Consider the following 22,546-nt stretch of genomic DNA (forward strand, 5'->3'; position numbering starts at 1 on the left):
TGTTTCACTCCCTGGCGTGCTCAGGCTGGCCCCAGCCTCCGTGCTGCCCAGGCTCTGACTCCTGTCTCCTCCCTCTCTCCTCCGACCTCCCACTCACACGGGGTGAGGGGTGCTGGTGCTGGTGCTGCCATGCCTGAACCTCCTCGTCTCTACTCAGAGAACTTGGGGCTTCCAGCCAGCTCTTCCTCAAGGAGCGCCTGAGAATCTTGGTGCTGATCTGGAGGTCCTGGAAGTGAAACCTCCATCTTTCAGCAATATTCTCCCCCACCCCCACCTGCACTGTGTGAAAACCCCTGACCTGGCGAAGCGGCCCCCTCTGAGATTTGTCTCTATCTCTGTCTCTGTCTCTCTTGGTAGATGATACAGGCATGGAGGCACTGGCAAAGTGCAGCCAAGGGTTAACAGAGGAAAGAAGAGATCAGAGCGGAACATAGACAATCTGGGAAGGCTTCCTGGAGGAGATGGAAAGGGCATGGATTATTAGAGACAGAGAGCATCTTAAAGATCTTTTATGTCACATTTGGCAGCTGCTCTGAGATTCCAGCTGCCCTTTGCTGGTGGTGTCCAACCTTTCTTCCAGGGTCTCCACCACATCTGCCACCTTCAGGATGACAATTGCTTGTAGGACACTCACTTTATTTGGCAAGTGCCACCAGAGCCACCAGAGACAATGAGAGTCTCTTCTCTCCTGTGAACCACTTTCCATGGCCTTGCCCATCCCTGCCCTCTGGTGAGCATCCACGCCACACCCCTGTGTTGATATGGTCCCTCATAGAGGCTTATTGCTTGAATCCTTCCTTCTTGCTTCCAGTCCATCCATCCATCCATCCATCCCTCTCTCCCTCCCTCCCTCCCCAGGAGGGCTCTCAGGGGGTCTAAACCCTTTTTGCTGAAACTCCAGATGCAGCGCTAAGTTCCAGATTAAAGCTGCTCCCAACCAGTGACCTGAACCATAGCCCAGTGGATCCAGGCTAGAGCGGACCTTCGTGCAGGGAGTCACCCTGTGTGGAAGGGCTCAGTCTCCAGTTGGCCAATTGAGTGTTTGTTTCTTTTGCCACGTATATAACCATGACTCGGGCAACTCTGTCTCCCTGCTCCTTTGTTTTCTTGTTTGTAAAGTGGGAAATATAAGAGTATTTATCTACAGGACTGGTGTGAGGATGAAATGCATCAAAATGCACCCAGCAAGCCCTCTACAAGCCAGCACTCCATGTCTACACCCCAGCACAGCTGCTAGGCTAGCTCCCTGCCCGATTCCAATTCCAGGCCAGCAGCTCTTCCCCATCTTATTCTCTTTAGCCCTTCCAGCTCACACCCATTTCTAAAAGTTCTCTCCATGACTACTAGTTCTTTTCAACCCTCTCCTTGGCTCTCAGTTATGACATGCAGCCCCCACCCTCGCTCCATGCTGCCCAGCTATTCCTTTGCCCTCTAATGGGAACAAGTGTGCCCTAGCCTCCTGTGCTCACAGGCTCCCACTTACAGACTGCTCCTGACCTGGTGTGCGCCACCGCCCCCCACTCTCTGATCTGCATTCTCATTTCACAACCAGCCTCCTGAACCCACAGCTGCGCGTTGCACCTAGTAGCCTGGCCATAAAGTCTCACATGCCTCAGTGGGGGCCCACAACACTGGGGAGAGGAAGACTTGGGGTCTCCAGGCCTCCTGCTCTGTAAGGGAGATGGACAGAATCTTGTAAAGGGGTTTCACTCGGGTCTCAGCTCTGAGTGGAGTTCTCCCTCGGGTGTCAGCACTGGGCATCACTGAAGCCCCACTTGCCTGAGGCTCTATGTCCATGTCAGGCTGGCGTCCTGAAAGGTGGTGCCTAGGGTCCCTCAGCACAGTAGCCCACAGGTAACTCTCTCCTTCCACCTAGGCTAGGGCTGGATGGAAATGCCTTTCATAGAACAAAGGAGGGCTCCGTTCAAGCCTCTACCTCCAGGGACTCTTCCTACACCCTCTCTATATGCCTTAGCCTCTCACCCCCAGGGCCACCCCATCCCTCCCCACTGACCTGCTCTTTTCCAGCTTCTTTTTCTAAAACACCGTTTCTTATTTCTTGTTCTTCTTCCTGGATGTCCCACTTTTACATTTTTTACTCCCACTTTCTACCTTGCCTGCGGTCACCCCAGGACCCTAGTGCTTTGGTCCCGCCTGGATGCTTCTCCCCTTCTCCGGTCCCCTTCTCCAGGACCCCACAGGCTCAGCTATGATTAGGGCACAGGGAAGGGAGATGGCCATTTCCCCCACACCTGAAGCAGGTGCCCCCCCTGCCCCCGCCCACTCGGGTTTCTCCCCAGGAACCGGATGGGGGTGGGGACGGGCTTCCCTTCCTGTGTGGGCAGGGCTGTGCCATGCTTCGATGGGAGATAGAGCATGTCATTAGAGATGACTGGCTTAATTACAGACCACCACACGGCCGGCGTGTTTGGTTTGGAAATGGGCAAAGGAAGAGGTGGATCAAGCACCCAACTTCACAGTCCCGATCAAAAGATTAAGGCATTTCATTTCCCCCAGCCTCTCCATTGTCTTTCTAAAAAGAAAAGAAAAAGAAAAAAAAAAAAAAGAATCGTGCAATAAAGGGGGCCAGGAAGTACCTTACAAACTTTTTCCAGAAGTGGCTGGGGTGGAGGGGTTTGAGGTAAGGAGACAGATGAAGTAATACAGGAATGGGGGCCTGGTGGTATTTTGAAACAAGCAAATGGAAGAAAATGTGTCCTTCCCGGAGCAAGACTGCACTTGTCTGCACATAGCTCTGTGCATTCAAGCTGAGAGGAAGGTGCCCTGTGATGACTAGGTGGGTGGTGGGGTGGAGTTCTAAAGAGTTCAGAAAACTTTTCTTTTTAAAAAGAAGGTGGGAAGAAGATCCACGGAGTGCTTGATTGACACTGAAGGGCTGGGGTGTCTGCCCAGCCATTAAAGCCTTAGGAGCCAGAGAGTAGGAAGAGAGAAGGAAACAAGAATGGAGGAGTTTCGTAAGACACGGTCTGAAATGTGCTGAAGGCAAAAGGGTACTTAGGCTGCAAAATCGAAAACCAGACTATAGAACTGGTCAGAGGGAAGGAGGGCAGGTCAGAGTTCCCTGTGGACAGAGCCCAGAGTGGATAGTGGGAACTGGGGAACCAACACCCTCTCTCAGAGACCCAGGGAACTGGACGACAGAGCCCAGCCAGTCTCAGAGAAGCAGGGAACAGCTCACAGGGAAGCCAGGACTCTTTAGTGACCCTCCCCTTGGGAGGAGGGAGGCTTCTGGCCAGAGGCTCCAACTCACTGGTACGTCATGAGCCCATTTTTGGGACTCAGGCAAGCCACCAGGACTTCCCTGAGGGCCACGAGAGTGGTGCCAGCATGTGGTGCCCAGCACCGGGGCGAGTGGGGCTGAAATCCTGTGGTGTACCCAGGTGACAGGCTGCCTATAAGAGCCCCGCAGCCACTTGGTGAAACTGCCCTGCTGCTTTTCTCCTGAGGAAGGAAGGAGGAGTCACACGCCTCTTGAGCGGGACTATGGCAGGGAGAAGGAAGGAGATGCTGGTGGGGAGGTGGGGACATGAGGAAGGCCCTCGACTCAGAGAAAGGTGTTTGTGGAGAGATGCCGGGCATGCCTATAGAAAGTTCTGTGAAAACTAGCAGGGATAAGTTTCAGGTCACTAAACATCCTCTGTTATGTTGTAGTCAGTAGAGGCATCTTATACAATGTCTTCTATGCTAATGTGCCACCAAGAAATAGCAGTGAGGACTGTGGTGATGGCCTGCCTGGGATTTCACTCAGCACAGCACCTTATAATAGGGCAAGCATTTAAGTGAGTGTGGGATAGCGTTTAAATTGATATCATCTAGCTACCTGTCTTCTCAATAATCTGGGGGGGATTCATGCTAACACTTGGGTAGGAAGCTGTTGTGGGGATTAGGAGAGAGAGAGAGAGAGAGAGAGAGAGAGAGCGAGCGTGACCAGAGAATTGCTTGGGTATTGAGCTTTTACAGCCTGGGGGAGAAGCAATTTCAGTGACCTCTAGAAACTACCAGAGAATTTGCTGCTCTGTACTGTGGGTCTAGAGGGGGCTAGAGTGACCAACCTTTCAGAGGTGGCAGCACTGAAAGACGCATGTTTTGGAAAACCTCTCCACTCCCAGCAAACCAAGATCATTGGTTGCCCCACAAAATGGTCTTCAGCTACCCCCAACTGTCTTATCTGGGGTGCTCTCCCTCATATCCTGTGCCCCGTCTCCTAACACAGAACTTTCTACCTCACTCTATCATCATGGGCCCCTCTGCCTCTCATCCTCCATCTGGAGCCCTCTGATTGCCACAGGGGCTGGTCCCCACCTCGAAGGTACATGTCTCATTGGCTGTTGGACTTGATACTCCAGGACACAGAGGATTTCATGTCCAGGAGGGGAAGGGTGCTGGGAGGGGGTGTGGTGAGGTTGGCAGAAAAGCAGATGAACTCTGTTGTTTGAGCTAGCTAAATTTGGACATGGTTGGAAAAACAGACTCCTTTCAAACTGGTTTGAACAGGTTGAGAGTATTAGGTTTCTGCACTGAGCTCACTTTTAAAGGGGAATCAGATAATTCAGTTTCAAGTCCTTCCTATTTCTAAGGTGCTGTGGTTTGTCCCCCAAGTCTTATAGCCCCAAAGTTAGCACAGGATCCTTTGGGTTTCTTCTTCTCTCCATTAATGACCTTCAACTACAGAACACTGCTTCCCTAGACTGTGTTGAGGGGCAGTCCAAAGGCCAATGGACTAGAGGAAACTGGCCTTCAATATCCATTCTCAAACCAAACAGACGGGACTTTGGTTGTGTCCATTTGAGATTATTCAAGGCTCTGCTTTTGATTTACTTCCAGTGTGGTGTGCCCTGCAGAATGGGCCTCTTACACTCACTCTAGAGGTATCCTTGACCAAGACGGCAGGAGATGGTGGTGTACAGAGGCTCAGCTCCCTAGGGGCTCCCCGGGGTGCCTGTCTCCTTGGCAGTTCTCATGCAACACAGAGCCCACTTATTAACCTAAAGTGTGAAGTCTCCTCCCCTCTTTAGTCTCACATGATGCCACACTGTCTGTAGGGAGAAGGGAGGTGTCTCGGCCCTCCCCATTGTCTTTCCCTTGTGCCCCTGTGCAGCCTGGCCCACTTCTCACTTCCTGAGCCCCACCTCAGAAAGCCCCGTGTATATTTTTTAAGTTTATTTATTTATTTTGAGAGAGAGAGAGAGCAAGTAAGGAAGGGACAGAGAAAGATCGAGAATCCCAAGCAGGCTCCTTGCTGTTAGCTTGGAGCTCAGCATGAGGCTCAGACTCATAAACCGTGAGATCATGACCTGAGCTGAAGTCAGGTGCTTAACCGACTGAGCCACCTGGGCACCCCAACCGCCATGTATTTTATTCTAGTTTTTTGTTGTTGTTTTTTTTAAATCAGAATTTCAGTAACTGCTTGACAGAGTCACTCATAATCCAGTGCAGGCACATGGCATTAAAACTATGAGAGCAACAACCAAACAAATTTCACATGCTTATATTTTGTCTCCTCCACTTCAATTCTAGTTTCTTAGAGAAGAACAGTGTCTTAGAACGTTTCTCTCTCACTGTCCAGTGGAGAGCAGTACACACAGTAAGAACTCAGTTTTACAGCTATTGAATGAACTGATCTCTTCAGACCTTGAGAGGCTCAGTAGCCCAGTGAACTCAAAGATTGGGCTGTAGAGTGTGGTGGCTGATTAGAAGGTGGCCAGCACAGCAAAGATCGGGACTGCCAGAGATCCCACGGTGTAGGCTGGAGGCAATTCCCTGCAATTATGTTCCCTAGAATCCGCTGGGAGGGGCACCCGGCCCTGGCAGCACTGATGACATCTGTCAGGAAATTCCCCCCTGACTCCTCCTCTTCCTTCTGCGTCACTACCCTCAGCATGCAATTATCATCACCATCTTGGCCATCACTGACCCCCTTACTGCCCAGCCTCCAGCCCAGAAAGCCCTGCGTCTCTGCTTCTAGCTGACATCTTATCACATAATATGCTGGTTAGGAACACAGCCTTGAGACCAGACACGTTCAAATTCCAGTGCCAGCCCTGATTTACTCCCCGAGTGACCACGGGCAAATTCTTTCACATGGCTAAGCCTGCAGTTCAAGTAGGGTTCAAGAATGCCAGGGTTCCGGTAGAAATGCTCAGAGTCTCCAGAACAATGCCCGGCACTTGCAGAGTGAATGATTGGTGTGAACTCTTTTTGTCAGCACTGTCACCGTTACTCTTGTGGGTTCCACTGCTGCCACCATGGCTGCCACTACAAGTTGTACATCAGTCCCCGCTGCCTGGGAGCAACAGCTCTGAACCAGACCCCACCATGAGTGCTGGTGGGGGGTGTTAGCTCAGTCTTCTGGAGGTTCCTGAAATCCATGGTCAAAGTTAGCTTGTTTCCCCAGGCTACCTCCAAATCCTTCATTCCCAATGCTCTTCTGTCTGGAGCTTTGGCCCCAGATTAAGTTATTCATGGAGATTCCTCTCACTGGTCCACAGCTCCTTGGTAGCTGGGGCTGCATGTTGGGCAGGGGACTCATTCACTCACCAGCACCTGCAGTGTGGCTTAGAAAACTACAAGAAATCACTTACAGCATGCCCTCCTATGCCCTGGGGCTAGGCCCTGCTAGGGAGGCAGGGGGATGGGAGGGTAGGGGGCTGGGGAGACAGGGTCCCTGGAAAAGGAGCTTCAGCTGCTGCTTTCTGGGTTTCAAGGAGAACACCCCTGTCAAGGGAAGGCCCTCTGAGGAGCATTCCAGGCTCTGTCCATCTCACCACCTCCACCCTCCTCCCCAGCAGCAGAAGCCCCACTCTACCAGTCTCTGGCTGACCCAGATGCACCCAGGCTGCCCAATTTAGTCACAGAAAGTGGTCAGAGTCCTGCATCAGGTTAGCTACCAGGTGCCTGTTTTTGAAGTAATTTTATAACATTTCATCCCGCCAGGACTACCTGAGCTAAGAAAGAGCTGCTCTCTCCTGTCCCCTAATTGAGTGGCTTCCTGAAGTGATCAGGACACTGGCAGAACAACCCACCCCCAACTCAGGGACTCCTGCAGCATGGCCCCTGGGTATGGAATGTTTCTCCAGGGAGCATAAGGGGTTGGGGGGATGTTCTCCCCAAGGAGAGAAGAACTGAGGTCTGAGTTCCTCCTGTGGGGCAGACAACCTTATCCAGGAGCAAAAATGTGGTTGCAGGAACTGCCGGGTGCCTGAAAAGGTTCTCACTGTTGGAAAGGCAACAGCAAGGTCACCATCCCCTCAGGCCTTGCCCACGGAAAGCCCCAGAAAATACCCCTGCTGAGGGCCATGCAGACTCTGTGTGGTCATTTCCATTCTCTTCCCATGGTTCATTCCACTGCTGAATAGCTGGGATCTTGACAGTGACCCAAAGAGTGACTCCTGGAACTTGTGTCTTGGATCTAGATCTTTGAAGACACCCCTCCTGCTCTTTCCAAGTCCCCTCTTTTCTGCCACGAATAGTTTGGCTCCTCACCACAACCGACTGGACAAGAGGAGATAGGTTCTCTTGGGAGGTCACCTTGGGTTTTCAGATGAGCCTGCTCTGGATAAAGCCAGACATTGCCCTTGCTCCTTGCTGATAGAGAAATAAGAAGGAGGAAGCCCTGGAAAAATAAAGCTAGGAGATCTCTGAAGGTGATAAGTTTCCAGGTCCCTAATTAAGAGCACAGATAAATGTCAGATTAGACCACTCCAGTCTGCAAGGACAGCATATTCCACTTGCTATCAGAAATGCTTTGTTGCCATGAAGGGTTGGAGACCTCTGTTCTACACACTGCCCACGGCCTCTGGCCCTTTAGCACTATGAAAGGAGATAGTGGAGAGACGCCCTTTTCCGGTGTCCTGAGCTTGAGAGGATAAAAGGAGGCAGCACTCTGGGACCTCCATCAGAGCATTCTCTATCTGTTAGTGACTGCTTCTTTCCAGATCTGTCAACTCCATTCTCCCCACCATGAGCCGGCAGCTGAACAGCAAGGCTGGTGGTGACAAGGGTGCCTTCAGCAGGTACTCAGCTGTGGTGCTGAGTAAGGGTGTGGGCAGTGTAGCTTCTTACCGTCCAGCTGGCAAAGGACCTGGGGCTGGCTTTGGCAGTCGGAGCCTCTACAGTCTTGGAGGGAATCGGTGTATTTCCCTCAGTATGGCTGGTGGTGGCATTCGAACTGGAGGTTACAGCTTCGGGCCTGGCTCTGGGTATGGAGGGGGCCGGGCCACTGGCTTTGCTGGCAGCATGTTTGGCAGTATGGCCTTGGGGCCCACATGCCCATCCATGTGCCCACCCGGGGGCATCCACCAGGTCACAGTCAACAAGAGCCTCCTGGCCCCCCTCAATGTGGAGCTGGACCCTGAGATCCAGAGAATACGCACCCAGGAGCGGGAGCAGATCAAGACTCTGAACAACAAGTTCGCCTCCTTCATTGACAAGGTGGGTCTCACAGGAGAATGATACTGTCCAGTGAGATGGGAGCAGTTCCCTGTTGCCTGGAAGTAGACAGGGCACTGTGGATGGAAAGGTGGCAGCTGGGCATCAGGAAGGGCTCCCTGATCATAATATCTTGTAAGCTAGGTAGCACAAAGAAGTGAATGCATGTGTTGCTTCCTTGGGGGATTTTGTAGAGAAGGGTGGAGAATTGAGTGAAGTATAGCACCACCTTGAGAAAGACGTGCTGGGTTTCTGGAAGATAACTGGGTGAATCTCTAGCTCTTTAAAGAAGACAAGGAGCTGATAGGATCAGCATTATTGGGAGAAGAGGGTTCACGGTACAGAAGAAACATTTGGCTGAGTCATCAGGAGGAGCATCTCCTGGGTGCTGGGTCAGGAAACAGATGAAAGCTATGGAATTTCCTTCTTTCTCGAGATTTTGGGGATTGGTTTTTTCCAGTAGGCTACGGAATGAGCACTTATAAAGGGTCTAGTTTGCATGGAATCCCATGAATGGAGAGTCAGCACTTAAGCCAAATGACTTTAGAAAAATCTATATAAGCTGGAAGTCAATGGTCTATGTCCATGGACATGATAGCCTCCATTGCATTCCCAGGTGCGGTTCTTGGAGCAGCAGAACCAGGTGCTGGAGACCAAGTGGGAGCTGCTGCAGCAGCTGGACCTGAACAACTGCAGGAAGAACCTGGAGCCCATCCTTGAGAGCTACATCAGCAACCTGCGGAAACAGCTGGAGGTGCTGTCTGGGGACAGGGTGCGGCTGGACTCAGAGCTGAAGAGCGTGCGGGACGTGGTGGAGGACTACAAGAAGAGGTATGTACAGCCCACCAAGGTCATAGGTCATGTTCCCAGAGGCTCCTGGACAAACCCAATCTCTGTGTCACTTTTTCAGTGGGGAGGGAGCAAGCACCAGGGCCAGGGGCTCACATCCCTCCCCTGGTTGTGGGAGAACAGCCTGCCCTATTTGATGAGAACTTCCTATCTGGTTGATAGGAAGGAGTTCCATGCTCATTGATCCACTGACTGGTTCAGTGGCCAGTTTAGGGAGCCTAATAGCCACTTGAATATTTTCCTGGGATCCAGTAAGTGGACTATAAATGAGGCAACTCAGGGACATAGGCTTGCCACTTCCAACTTGTGCAACCCTAGGAAATCTTCACCCAAGCACTTTCTCCGCCAGTGGGAAGGGGAGGTTAGTTAGCCAGGGTGACTGAGGTCTCTGCTATCCTCTTTTTGCTCCCAGGTATGAGGTGGAGATTAATCAGCGCACAGCAGCTGAGAATGAGTTTGTGCTGCTCAAGAAGGTAAGGAAGAGAAGATCCTATGGACTCTGGTCCCTTTTTACCCCCATCCTAACCATCTCTACTCAGGACTCCAGCCCAGGCCTCCTAGGGAGGGAATAATGCCTGAGTGTAGATGGAGTCATTGTTCTGGCCTCTAGCAAGTTGGAGAGGCAGGACACACACCCAGACGATGGACAAAGAGACAGGTAGCAGAGAATTCTTGCCTGGGAGTCAGGAAATTCGGGTCCACCTTGGCCTTCTGGTGAGACTTGGGGAAACTCATTCTGCCTCTCTAGGCTTTGTTTTCTCCCATGTAACAAGCAACATTCCCCTTTTCCTATTTTCAAAGGGTTAGTGGGTATGAGAAAAAGTGCTAGTGATTTTATTCATCCATATGCTTCTATTTTCAGGCAAAAAAAAAAAAAAAAGGAAATCAGATGGCTTTGGGAGCAGGGACAAAGAAAGCTGATGAGATGAGGGTTGTATTGACTGATTGTTTTGGGTGCCTCTTGGCAGGATGCAGATGCAGCTTACACAGTCAAGGTGGAGCTCCAGGCCAAAGTAGACTCTCTGGATAGAGACATCAAGTTCCTCAAGTGTTTGTATGATGCGGTGAGGATACTCCTGCCCTTCCCCTACCCTGTCTCTTGCCAGCCAAGGGCTTCACTTGGCTCTTCCTTGGGATGCCAATAAGAGGGATTTAGGATAAACAGAATAAAGCCTGCTTTGACAGAAAAGTGCAAACCTCTGCACTGTGAGACCACGGGAGTGTAAGATCTCAGTCCCCAGAAGCCATATACATAAGAGATGATCCCACCTGGGCCATGATAGTGACCTTGTGTGCAGGCAGGAAAAAGTGACCCCGTGAGGTCCTACTCAAGCACAGGTTCTTAACCCTGTGAATTATGGGAAATGCCGTCCACTGCCCACTGCCCATGTGGAGTGTGTCCTGCTGTTGTGAGTCTTCTCCCTCGGCTCCTACACACAGCTCTGGAGCAGGCACTTCTTCCCATCCCTTCGGCCCAGAAGACTAATAGGCAGCAAAGGGAGGCTGGAGGATCCTGACTCTCTCTTCACCTCTCAATTCAGGAGATGGCCCAGATCCAAACTCACACCAGCGAGACCTCTGTCATTCTGTCGATGGACAACAACCGGGACCTGGACCTGGACAGCATCATCGCTGAGGTCCGAGCTCAGTACGAGGAGATCGCCCTGAAGAGCAAGGCTGAGGCTGAGGCCTTGTACCAGAGCAAGGTGGGCATCACGGGGATGGCTGTCCTCCACCAGCCTCTCCTCTCCTGGGAAGGGACGCCTCCACCAGTGAATTGAAAAGCCATCTTTGTAGATGTGCTGAAAGAAAGAATGGTTATAGCCAATGCTTTAACCACATCCTACTCAGAAAGAATTCTTAGTAGAAACTATTATCCAAGGTAAAACATATAAAAGTGGGTGGGTGGGCCTATTCAACAGAGAAGGACAGGCAATCCACTGATGGAAGGAAGAAGAGAGGTGTTCCTGCTATAAAAAAAATGTGTTTCCAGGGATTAGGGCATGTCACCATGGGACAGAAGGAGAATAACAGATATGGGGGAGAGTAGCTAGGGGAGACCCAGGGTGGGGCAGGGAGGGAAGAGGAAGCCCCGAGGTCTTTCTTGATCAGTGTGGGGAGACTTCCAAAAGGGGGAAGTGAAAGTCTAGGAGTCTTCTGGGCAATGGGAATTATGCTCAGAGAAGACTCTACCTGGGTGCTCTTCAGGGTTTCATACCTGCTGTGCTCTGGCACTCCTTTTCACATTTGTTAAATCCCACCAACAGCAAAAATCACAGGTTCTTCATCCCCTGTCCATGGCTATGTCATACCCTGTTCTCTGGAGGACTGGGCAAGGGGAGAGGGGAAGATAGGAGTTACAAGCCCTGAACCAACAACCCCACCATCTTAAGGCTACACACGACCCTCGGTTTCCTGGCCCTCCACTTGTCACTGAGACAGGGCTATGGGAGAATTTATGTTCTGTGGGGACAGGTACCTCACCTATCCTGTTCATTGCTACATCCTCAGTACCTGGAGCAGAGCCTGGCCTCTGAAGATGCTTCTGTAAAGAGGTGCTAAATGAGTGGAGAACACTCCTTATATTTCAAAAGTGCTTTTAAAAATGTGACATGCACCTTTCTTTCATCCAGCTGAGGAAAGACCACAGGCAGGGCAGTGAGAAAGGATGGGCCCAGCACACAGGTTCTGCTTAGAAAGGGATGGACTGCTTGGCCAGAACCACCACCAAACAGATGGGAAGGTGCTCAGGCCTCGGCTCCATCATCACCTGCTCTGGAGCCACCTCCCCTGGCTGGTCCCAGCCATGGGATTACTTGTTCAGGACCCTTCCCCTACTTCAAGTCAGGGGGCAGGGGGTGCAGTCTTGCCTCATAACCAACTTTCTATCTTTGGGAAACCAGATCCAAGAGCTGCAGCTGGCAGCCGGCCGGCATGGTGATGACCTCAAACACACCAAGAACGAGATATCAGAGCTGAACCGGCTCATCCAGAGGATCCGGTGTGAGATTACCAATGTGAAGAAGCAGGTGGGCAGCAGCCTCACAAAGAATGTCAAGTCCTTTGGGCAGTTCAATTTCATCCTCTGTGATGGAGAGACTGGAGCCCACACTTTTGTAAAAAGCAAATCTCCCAACTTGGGCTTGGGAGCAACCTCAGCCATCCACTGTCCCTGTTTCCCACCTTCCTCTATGCCCCTGTGGTCAGAGCTGGCACTCTTCTCAGAATTGGGAAATGACTTGAGCTTGCTTCCTCTGACTCCCAGTTCACAGATAAGGAAGGTGGGCTGGAGAGGGAAAGTGACTTGTCCAAGGTCTCCAGCTTCTTTTAACAGAACCAAGATTAGAGACCAAGTTTCCTCCTTTCCCCCACTCTTTCTCAGACCTTTTCTGTGTGCAACAAACCTGCTGTATATCCCCTTCAGAGGTGCCCTCTGAGGGAAGGTCCCACACCTCCTCCTCCCACTGGACACTCAATACACGTGGGGTGCATGTGGAATACATCCCGGGCCCCTCCATGGCCACATTAAGTTCCTGCCCTCCAGGTGAGGCGTAGTCCTGGTGTCTGAGGGAGGGACAGCAGCAGATGAAGACCTCCTTGGTGGCCCTGCCCTGTACCATACAGCATGTCCATTTCTGCTGGGGATCCTGTCTCATCTGGAAGCAGCAAAGCTTAAACACCATGTCAGTGGGGAGATGATTTTAAGGGGATGGGAATCCTTCCCGTCCTGGTCTTCCCCAAAGAACCAGGTCAATTCTGCTAGTGACAGAGCCACCAAACTGAAAGATCAGAGCCTACTCTCCTCTCTGAGGCCCTACAGCCTCCACTCCAGGCAATGTGGTAGAGCCCGGGGACAGCTTCCTTCTCCATCAGTACATAGCCTCACAGTCCTGCTAGATGTTTGTCAGAGTCCAGTTTCTGAGGTTGTAGGTGTGATTTTTAGGCCTTTAAATTCCTGCTCTAAGGAAGCCTCCTTCACCCAACTCAAGCTGACAAGGGGGAAGCTCTAAGCCAGAATCTCCTTGCAGAGTGCTGGAGTGGTCCAGAAACACTCATTCTTGGTGCTAATAGGTAGCAAGGGTCCCAACTGGGAGCTGTCCTGCAGACAGGAATCTGACTACAGTGGTGCCTTGGCATATTGTCTGGTCCTTAGAGGTGTCCTGGCTGAAGTCTCAGAATGATTCTCCTGGACCTGGTGTCCTTTGAGCCTATACATTGGTGGCCTCCAACCCCAGGGACTAGACAACTTTGTAAACATCATTTCTTCCTATGTTCATGAAATGTAACTCTTTCAACAGCTTCTCACTACAATTCTGTAAATATTGTCTGGAATAGATAATAGAGGAGACCCAGAGTTTAGTACTGGCTCTGCAACTTTTAATGGCTGTCACCTTGGACCTCATCTGTAAAGAATGGGGGTTGTGCTACCTAACCCAGAAGATCTAAAAACTAATTTGCATTTTGATAACTTCCCCATTCTTTCGCTTTTAGTGTACTAACCTGGAGACAGCCATTGCTAATGCCGAGCAGCAGGGTGACAATGCCCTGAAGGATGCCCGGGCCAAGCTGAATGAGCTGGAGGCTGCCCTGCACCAGGCCAAGGAAGAGCTGGCCCGGATGCTGCGGGAGTACCAGGAGCTCATGGGTCTGAAGCTGGCCCTGGACATGGAGATTGCCACCTACCGCAAGATGCTGGAGGGCGAGGAGTGCAGGTGAGGCAGGAGTAGGGGTAGGGAAACTGGGGATAAGGGGCTGTGAGTGGTTTGCTGCTGGGTTGGGGACTTTTGGGAAGTGGATGGTGAATAACATAGGCACAAGGTAGTGGTTTGACTGGGGAACTCAGTTTCTCTTCCTTCCAGTGAGGGAGGTCAAGCACAAAGCATACACCATGGGGGGTGCTCTGAAAATAGCAAGTGGGGTCACACAGAAGCCCCAGACTATCTTTCAACACTAGCTTTGCTACGCACAAGCTCTGTGGTCCTGGTAAACCATCTAGCGTCTCTGCATCTGTATGTTCTCCCCTGTAAAATGGGATTATAATCCCCATCCCACGGATTGTTTTAAGGAAGAAGGAAAATAATCTACATGTTAAAGCAGGCGCCCATCAAGGTTTGGCTGAAAGTTATCACTTTTCTGAGGTCTTATCTTTCTCTAACTTTCTTTCTTACAGGATGTCTGGTGAGAATCCATCGTCTGTGAGCATCTGTAAGTGTCCCTGAGAGATGGGTTGGGTGGGGACTCTGGCTGGATGGGAAAGCTGGGGACACAAAGATAGGACGATGCCACCTCCACTAGTGGCTCCCCTTCCCCCCAATCTGGGAGTTTTTGCAACTCTTTTGAAGCTTCTCTGGCCTCAGAGGAAACGTATTTCCTTTTGTCCCATGGGAATAGGGACTGAAGTCATTTCCTTCCTGTCTCTTCCCAGGACATTGCCATCCAGAGACAAGATTAAGAATGTGCATAGGGGCAGTGGGGCCTGGGTGGCTCTGTTGGTTAAGCAACTGCCTCTTTGTTTTGACTCAGGTCTTAATCTCACAGTTTGTGAGTTCAAGCCCTGCATCGGTCTCTGCACTGACAGTGTGGAGCTTCCTAGGGATTCTCTCTCTCTCTCTCTCTCTCTCTCTCTCTCAATAAATAAATAAACAAAATAAACTTTAAATAACAAGTTAAAGAAAAAAAAGAATGTGCACTGGGGGCCAAATGGTCCGCGACGCTCTAAGAGGACAGGGACTGTGTCTGTCCCATGTGGTCCTTGCCTCACTTGGAGCCTGGCATGTCACAGGGTATCTGTTGGTCTTTGTGGTGTTACCTGGCTGCTGAAGGTTGCTGGGTGGAGAGGGCGGATGATTCCTTCACTGACTGGCCCTCACTGCCCTTCTTCTCTGCTCTCGGCCCTTCCTCCTCAGCTGTCATCAGCAGCGGTGGAAACAGCTACTATCACCCCAACTCCTCTGGCAGCACTGATTCGGGGCCTGGTGGCCTGGTGGGCAGCTCCGGCAGCACTCGGGCCGGGCCATCCAGGGCCAAAGGGGCAAGAGTGGGAGAGCTCAAGGATGCCCGGGGCAAGAGTACCCCTGCCAGTGCCACCACCAGGAAGGCCACCCGATAAGCCCCCAGCACCTGGGAGAAGAGATGCCTTGACACCACTCCACCTGGAGATGTCTGCGGTCCCCACCCTCCACCTCTGAGTCCTGGGACTGTCTGTAGTGCACTTGGCCACCCATGTGGTGGCTCCCCTGACGGTCCCGTTTCCTCAGGTACCCCATGGACTCTGTGACTTCTTGTTTCCCCTGCTGCCTTCAGCTAGCAGGAGGCTTTGGGGCACAGGCTCCAGTTATTTTCTTGGCCCTGGGAATCTCTGGTCCTTTCCAGAGAGAGAGGGGAGGAGGGCAGGGGAGTGGGAGGAGAGGGGTAATATTGGAGATTTTCCTTCCCTTGCCAGTGCGGGGGGTGAGCATGGAGATGTGCACTCAGGAGGCCAGCACTCAGCCAGCCCTTGCCTGTCCCCTTAGTAGGGCCTTTGCCGAATGACTCCATTATTTAGGAGAAAAGGTGTGTATTCGCAGACCACCAGCTGTACCTGTCTTCACAGAGCCAAGTGACAGAGAACTTAGGGACCTCCTGCCACCTTGGGTCACCCACTACTCTTCCCTTACTGGTAATAACTACTACTATCTGCTAAGCCTCTGGCACGTGCCAGGCTCCCCGCATGCATTGCCTGTCATCCACCTGTAAGGTCGATGCAATCAGCATCCTCAGGACAGAGGAGAAGGCCCATCCTCTGAGAGGCTGTACAGCCTGTCTCTGTGACCCACAAAGTACCAGGGCCAGGAGTGGAGCCCAGGTCTGGCTAACTCTAGGGTCTGTATTCTTTCCATGGCATATCACTGCCTCTTTTCCAAAGGGAATTTTTTTGAACCCGTGGTTCTTTCCATACGGGCAGCATGATTATGTTGCCTTTTGATCAAGGACTGTGGCTATGTGGTTTATCTTGAGTCCTCTCTCTGGGGCTGTGTCCTGCTGTGCTGTGATTCGTGATTCCTGTCGCTATGAGCTCAGTGAGGGGAGCTCCATCTGTCTCTGGTGGTACTGCCTAGCCCAGAAATCATGGTTCTTGATGTAAATATTCCTAAAAATGGTGACACCCAGTCCCTCCTTAGCTTGAGGTAAGGACTCTGGATTCTTGCTGTATATTCAATAAACTGCCCTTGCGTGATATCAGAGGTACACTCTTGCTGGTGTGTCAGTCTCACTAAATTGCCCTCCTCCTGATGATAATGGACCCCGCCCCACACATGTGCACAAACCTTTAGAGAGTCTGGAGGCAGATCAGAGCAGGCTGCTCTGGATGTCATCTCAGGCTGATGGGAGAGATGGACATACATGCAAAGCCATGTCTTTGTACAAATCAGGGAATGGCAGCCCTGTGCAGCAATGCTGAGAAGAGACCTGGATGCAGATGCTAATCAAAGAGGGCTTCCTGGAGGAGGAGGGAAGTTTAATCAAATAACTAGACAGATGGGCACATAGATTCCTGGAGAGAGAACTAAAGCACACCATCACAGTAGGTTTGGGACAGCTTTTGTGTGCTTATTTTGGTAGAGGGGTGGGAGATTTTAGATTTTCTGAAGTGAGCAGTGGGGCTGAGTGGAGTTCTGTGTCCCTCAGCTTTGGCCTGCAGGATTCAGCCTTCTGGTCGGCTTTCTGATCCATCTAGTACCATAGGTGTGCCTGAGATGTTTGCCCCTCCAGCCTTCAGGGTAACAGGGGCCGGCTTTGTGACGGCAGGGCCTCCTGTCCCAAGCTGCCATTGACCTCACTGTGCCTTTGATGAATTAAGGAGGTCCCCTTCTGGGTGTGCCAAGATGCAATAAACCTTGGGAAGCACAAGAGCCAAGAGTCTGCTGGGCTTTCTGCCCAAACGCCTCTCTCTGATGACTCTCAGTGTCGTCACTGTGGGTACCAGAAATAGTGCCCTGGGAGTTATGGGGGTCCTGTTGTGTCTCAGCCACTAACTATCGCTTGTTGCACTCAGACCAACTGATAAAATCTGTGGGCCTTTCCCCCTGAAAAAGGTATAGAAGTATGTCTGCATGTCCAGAGGTTTGCAGACCCACAAAGCCCATCCATGGACTCCATGGGTCATGAACCCCAGGACCAGAAAATCCTAAAGCCCTTTCCAGCACTGATGCTCTGCCTTTCCCCAAAGACTAAATTACCAGTGATCCAGCAAGAGGGAGGGTATGGGTGGATGGGATCCATAACCTGAAACAGCCTTTAGAGGAACCCATGAGCAATTCATGGGTCATGTCCTCTAGGGCCACAATGCAGGCATACCTCTGACCACTGGGTGGTGAGGCTTGGGTGCTGTGCCCAGTCCTGGCTGCATAGTGAAGGACTCAGAGGCAAGGTAGATGTGATTTTGAGGGATTGAGGCAACGTGTCCTGTGCTGGGGTGTTGAGGAGGACAGAGGTGCAGCCCCTCTGGCTGCAGTTTATCCACCTGAGAAATGGAGAGATTCTCTGTCATCTGGGGCTGAATTAAGATCCTGAGAAGTGTGCAAGGGTGACTGTGGTGTTGCTTTGGGACTCAGCTTGGAGATTCCTTAGAAGTCCAAGAGGGGAAAAAGTAGAGGTAGAACCAGTGGTGACCAAATTCCATTCGGTAGGTCTGACTTCAGCACTCAGGGAAAAGAGACCAGAAAGAACAGGTGTGCATGGAAGTTTTGGTTGGAGAGCAGCCCAGGGGAGTAAGGGAGTGTCCACACTGTTTGGGAGGGTAAGTATCTGGTTTACTTGCTCTGTGTAGACCTCCAATGAAGATCCACTGAGCAGCTGAATCATCTATCCAGGTGATGCCCATACTCACATGGCTTCTGTGCATGGACTGCCATTCACACCTTTCATCACCTGGACAACTCTTATTGCTCTTTTGAGATTCCATTCAGGTACCCACTCCTCCTGGAAACCTCTATGAATCTCTAGGCTGGGCTGAGCACCTCTTTTATAGGATTTTGCAGTGCCCAATACTTACCTCCAATATGACATTTCCACATAGGATTGAGATGATCTCTCTGTGTGACTGATTCCATCAGTGGCAGACTTGGGGGCTTCCAGGGCAAGGACTGGCCTTATTCTTTTCTGGGTTTTACACTTAAGGGAGCTTCACCTAACAGAGAGACCTAGGAGACAATGCTCTTAGGATCTTTTTACCTAGTACAAATACATTCAAAAGATTTGGGTGAGTAAAACCCATACATTTCTGGTCATTTTGACAAGGATGCCAATACCATGCCTAGACGTGCAGCACAATTGGCTATCCACATGCCAAAGAATGAAGTTGGATGCCCACTTCTCATCATATACAAAAGTTATATCAAGTGGATCAATAAGCTAAATATAGGAACTAAAACCATAAAGCTCTTAGAATAAATATAGGAGGATATCTTCATCACACTGGATTTGGCAAAGGATTCTTAGATATGACACCAAAGCATGAGCACCTAAAGGAAAGATAGATGAGGTAGGATTTCACCAAAATTTAAAACCTCTGTACATGAAAAGACACTCTCAAGAAAGTGAAAAGAAAATCCGCAGAATGAGGGAAAATATTTGTAAATCATATACCTGCTATAGATTTAGTATTCAGGATATATAAGGAACTCTTAGCTTGTAACAACAAAGAACAAACACCCAATTAAAAAATGAACAAAGAGGGGGGAAGACAGGTGGTGGTGATGGTGGAGGGCACTTGAGGGGAAGAGCACTGGGTGTTGTATGGAAAACAATTTGACAATAAAATATTATGGAAAAAAAATAAAAAATGAACAAAGGACTTTAATGGAGTTTTTTTCTAAGAAGATATACAGATGGCCAAAGAGCACATAAAAGGATGCTCAACATGACTAGTCAGCAGGGAAATGCAAATCCAAACCATAGTGAAGTACCATTTCACACCCACTGAAGATGGCTGTACTTAAAACAAAATAGTGGAAAACAGAAAGTGTTGGCAAGGACAAGGAGACATTGGAACTTTTGTACATGGCTGGTGGGAATGTAAAATGGTTTGGTCATTATAGGAAACAACTGGGCAGTTCCTCATAAAGTTAAACATAGGATTGTCACATGAGCGATTCCACCCCTTGGTATGTATATCCTAAAGAATTGAAAACAGGCTTTTAAGCAAATTCATGTACATGCATGTTCATAGCAGCACTGTTTGCAATAAGTAAAGGCAGAAACATATTGCTATGGTCTGAATGTTTGTGTGTCCCCCAAATTCACATGTTGAAATCCTAACCCCCAAAGATGGTGATATCAGGAGATGAGGCCTAATTAGGAGATGGGAAGGTACTTAGGTTATGAGAGTGGAACCCTCATGAGTGGGATCAGTGCTCTAATAAAAGACACCCCACAGAGATCTTTAGCCCCTCTACCATATGAGGACATAGTGAGAAGTTGGTGGCTATGAACCAAGAAGAGGGCTCCCTCCACAATGTGACCCTACTGGTGCCTTGACCTTGGACTTGCCAGCTTCCAGAATTGTGAGAATTAAATTTCTGTTGTTTATAAGGTGCCAGTCTGTGGTATTTGTTATAGTTGTTATAACAGCCTGAAAGGGCTAAGACATAGCCCAAATGTCCAACAATGAATGAATAGATAAAAAAGATTGTGCTATATCCTTTGCAATGGGATGTTATCCAGGCATAAACAGGAATGAAGTACTGATACACACTACAATATGGATGAATCTTGAAACCATGGTGCTAAGTGTAGGAAGGCAGACACAAAAGGTCACAAATTATGTGACTCCACTCATATGAAATGTCCAGAATAGGTAAATCCATAGAGATCTGGTAGTTGCAGAGATTGGGGGAGAGGCAGAGTCTTCCAGTGGGTACTGCATTTCCCTTTGGGGTGATGAAATGTATGGACCTAGACAGAGTGGTACTTGCACCACACTGTAAATACACTAAATGCTACCAAACTGTTCACTTTAAAATGGTTACTTTTATGTTATGTGAATCTTACCCCACTGAAAAATGAACTTTTGGGGTGGTGAGTAGCAATGAAAAGGCCAAAGAAACCATGTCCCCAGACTTTGCTCCCAGCCTTTCCCACCATATGGCAAATAGTAAGCTGGGATAAAGATGGGGAGACCAGTCAGACCCATAAGGGGGATAGAGATAACTAACTTTCCATTTGACTGGCCAAGGCCAAGCCCAAGGGATTTGTCAGCCTGTCTTCTCTCTCCCCAGTATGTGGCCAATGCCTGGACCAGAGCTGTTGCTAAGAAGAAGGAAGTCACAATGTGTGTGCTCTGACTTCTGGAGCCGAGGCTGCTTTTCCCCTCCTCCCTTCCCTGTGCCTTTCCCTCTGCCTGGAATCTTTCCATTTCTCATCTTCACGAATGTTCTCCCTTGCCTCCAAACTTGATATCGTGCGTGGCTCTCACGGATTCAGCCATGTGCATTGGCAGAGAAGGTCTTTGTGAAATGGATGCTCTGTGATCTTGAGAAGTCACCTTGTCCATTTTCCTGCCCCCCCTCGCCAGGAAGGGATGTGCTTTCAGGCCCAACTAGCCAGAACCTCTCTTACTTTCATGATTTCAGGGATGTTCAAAGAATGAATGAATTTGATTCCTTGAATGGTCACAAGTTAGGAGTCACCATGCTGTCCCCCCATGGCTATTGTTGAAAAAGAATATAATGAAAGTGTGACAGTCACCTGTGGGCCACCAATGGTGGGGAACAGAGAGCTAGTCCAACAAGGGCCCTTTGCCATCAGAAACCAGTATATATGTGCACAGACACATGCTCATCAGCCCACAGACCGATGTCTTCAGATGATACTCAAAATATGTAATAGCCAGTACTGTCAGGCATGAGCCCATCACAGTGGAGGCCAGCCACACACCACTGGGACAGCTGGGCCACTCCCTGCGGGCTGGCTGGACACCCATTCTGCGCATTTCCACACTCAAGACCACCCACGCACAGATGAGCACCCATACACATTCTCTGACACATTTTGGAGCACATCTTTCAGTTGGTAAAACCCTGGCATCTTGGGGCCCCAGGAACAAAAAAAGTACCTCCTGGCCTTGGAGGGACCTCACAGGTCATTTTGGAGGGATGCACCCAGTGTGTGGGCAATAGGGTGTGTGTAGAGAGGTACAGCCAACCCTGAAGGGCTCTCGGGAGACTTCCTAGAGGAAGTATGTCTTGATTTGTTTTAAAGGATAGGACAAGCTGCCCCAGTGGGCAAGAGGCTGGGAGAACAGCCCAGAACATGACATCAGGGAAAAGCTGATGCGTGTGAGAAACAAGTAACCACCTCACAAGCACTCCCCACCACACACCTAACTTCACTTGAGTCCTGACACTACACTAATGTTCTTCAGAAGAACAAAGAAAGCTGAGGAGAGCAAGGTTTCAGGTCCAGCAGCTGGAGGGTCTGTGGCAGGAAGAAGAGTGGGAGGAAGTCTGTCCTGGCGAGCTCAGTCTTTCATACTGAGGTTGAGATGACAGAGGGATAGCAGGGGCTAGGAACCAGAACTTGGGGGGGGGTGGTCTGGAGCTGGCCCCGTGCACCTGGAATGGGACAGGCACCCGCTCTGGGCATTTGTACATGAGAAAGCCAGCACAGCGTAGAGGCTAAGAGTGCAGATGACCACCAGTCTGCCGGGATTGAACTCTGGCTCCGCTACTTACGAGCTTAACTTCCTCGTGCCTCAGTATCTTCATCTGTAAAATGGGGTGATAATAGTGCCTGCCTCACATGGCTGCTGTGAGGACTAAATGAACTACTACACGTGGACTGCTTGGAGCAGGGCCTGGCAGGGCATACACTGTGTGTTAGCTGTTATTAGTAGTATCAGTTCCATCTTCATCATTGTTATTTATGAGATATCTCCTATCCACCTCTGGGAGTAGGTGGAGCACGTATGAGCATCCCCCTTTTTAGAGATGTGGAAACAGAGGCTTAGGAGGTTGGAAGACCTTCCCAGGGTCACCTGGCAGGACCAGGACCTGGTTCCTCAGAATCTGCCAGAGGCTTTGGTGGGGCTGGAGGAAGGAGATGGCCAGCAAAGCTCAAGGGAGATGCTCCTGGCCACAGAGCTGAGTGAGGAGGATGCCTCTCTGGCAGTCACACCACGGGGTGGGAGTGGAGCAGAGTGCCTAGCGGGACAGCCCTCCTCCATCCTTTATACCCCAGCTCCTCTGGGGTGAGCTCACCTTTGGCCTTG

At 50.4% G+C, this 22,546-nt stretch overlaps 1 protein-coding gene across 1 annotated transcript; it reads left to right on the top strand.

Annotated features, from left to right (window-relative positions):
* The first annotated feature begins 7,980 nt into the window (after window positions 1–7,980).
* On the top strand, window positions 7,981–15,406 carry KRT74 (keratin 74). The gene is made up of 9 exons (XM_029954060.1): window positions 7,981–8,451; window positions 9,065–9,279; window positions 9,710–9,770; window positions 10,266–10,361; window positions 10,839–11,003; window positions 12,201–12,326; window positions 13,789–14,009; window positions 14,468–14,502; window positions 15,204–15,406. Exons 1-9 carry the CDS (start codon window positions 7,981–7,983, stop codon window positions 15,404–15,406), a joined length of 1,593 nt encoding a protein of 530 aa, XP_029809920.1.
* The last annotated feature ends 7,140 nt before the right edge of the window (window positions 15,407–22,546 follow it).

This window comes from Suricata suricatta, chromosome 10 (genome assembly GCF_006229205.1).
Source record: "Suricata suricatta isolate VVHF042 chromosome 10, meerkat_22Aug2017_6uvM2_HiC, whole genome shotgun sequence".
Lineage (NCBI taxonomy): Eukaryota > Metazoa > Chordata > Mammalia > Carnivora > Herpestidae > Suricata > Suricata suricatta.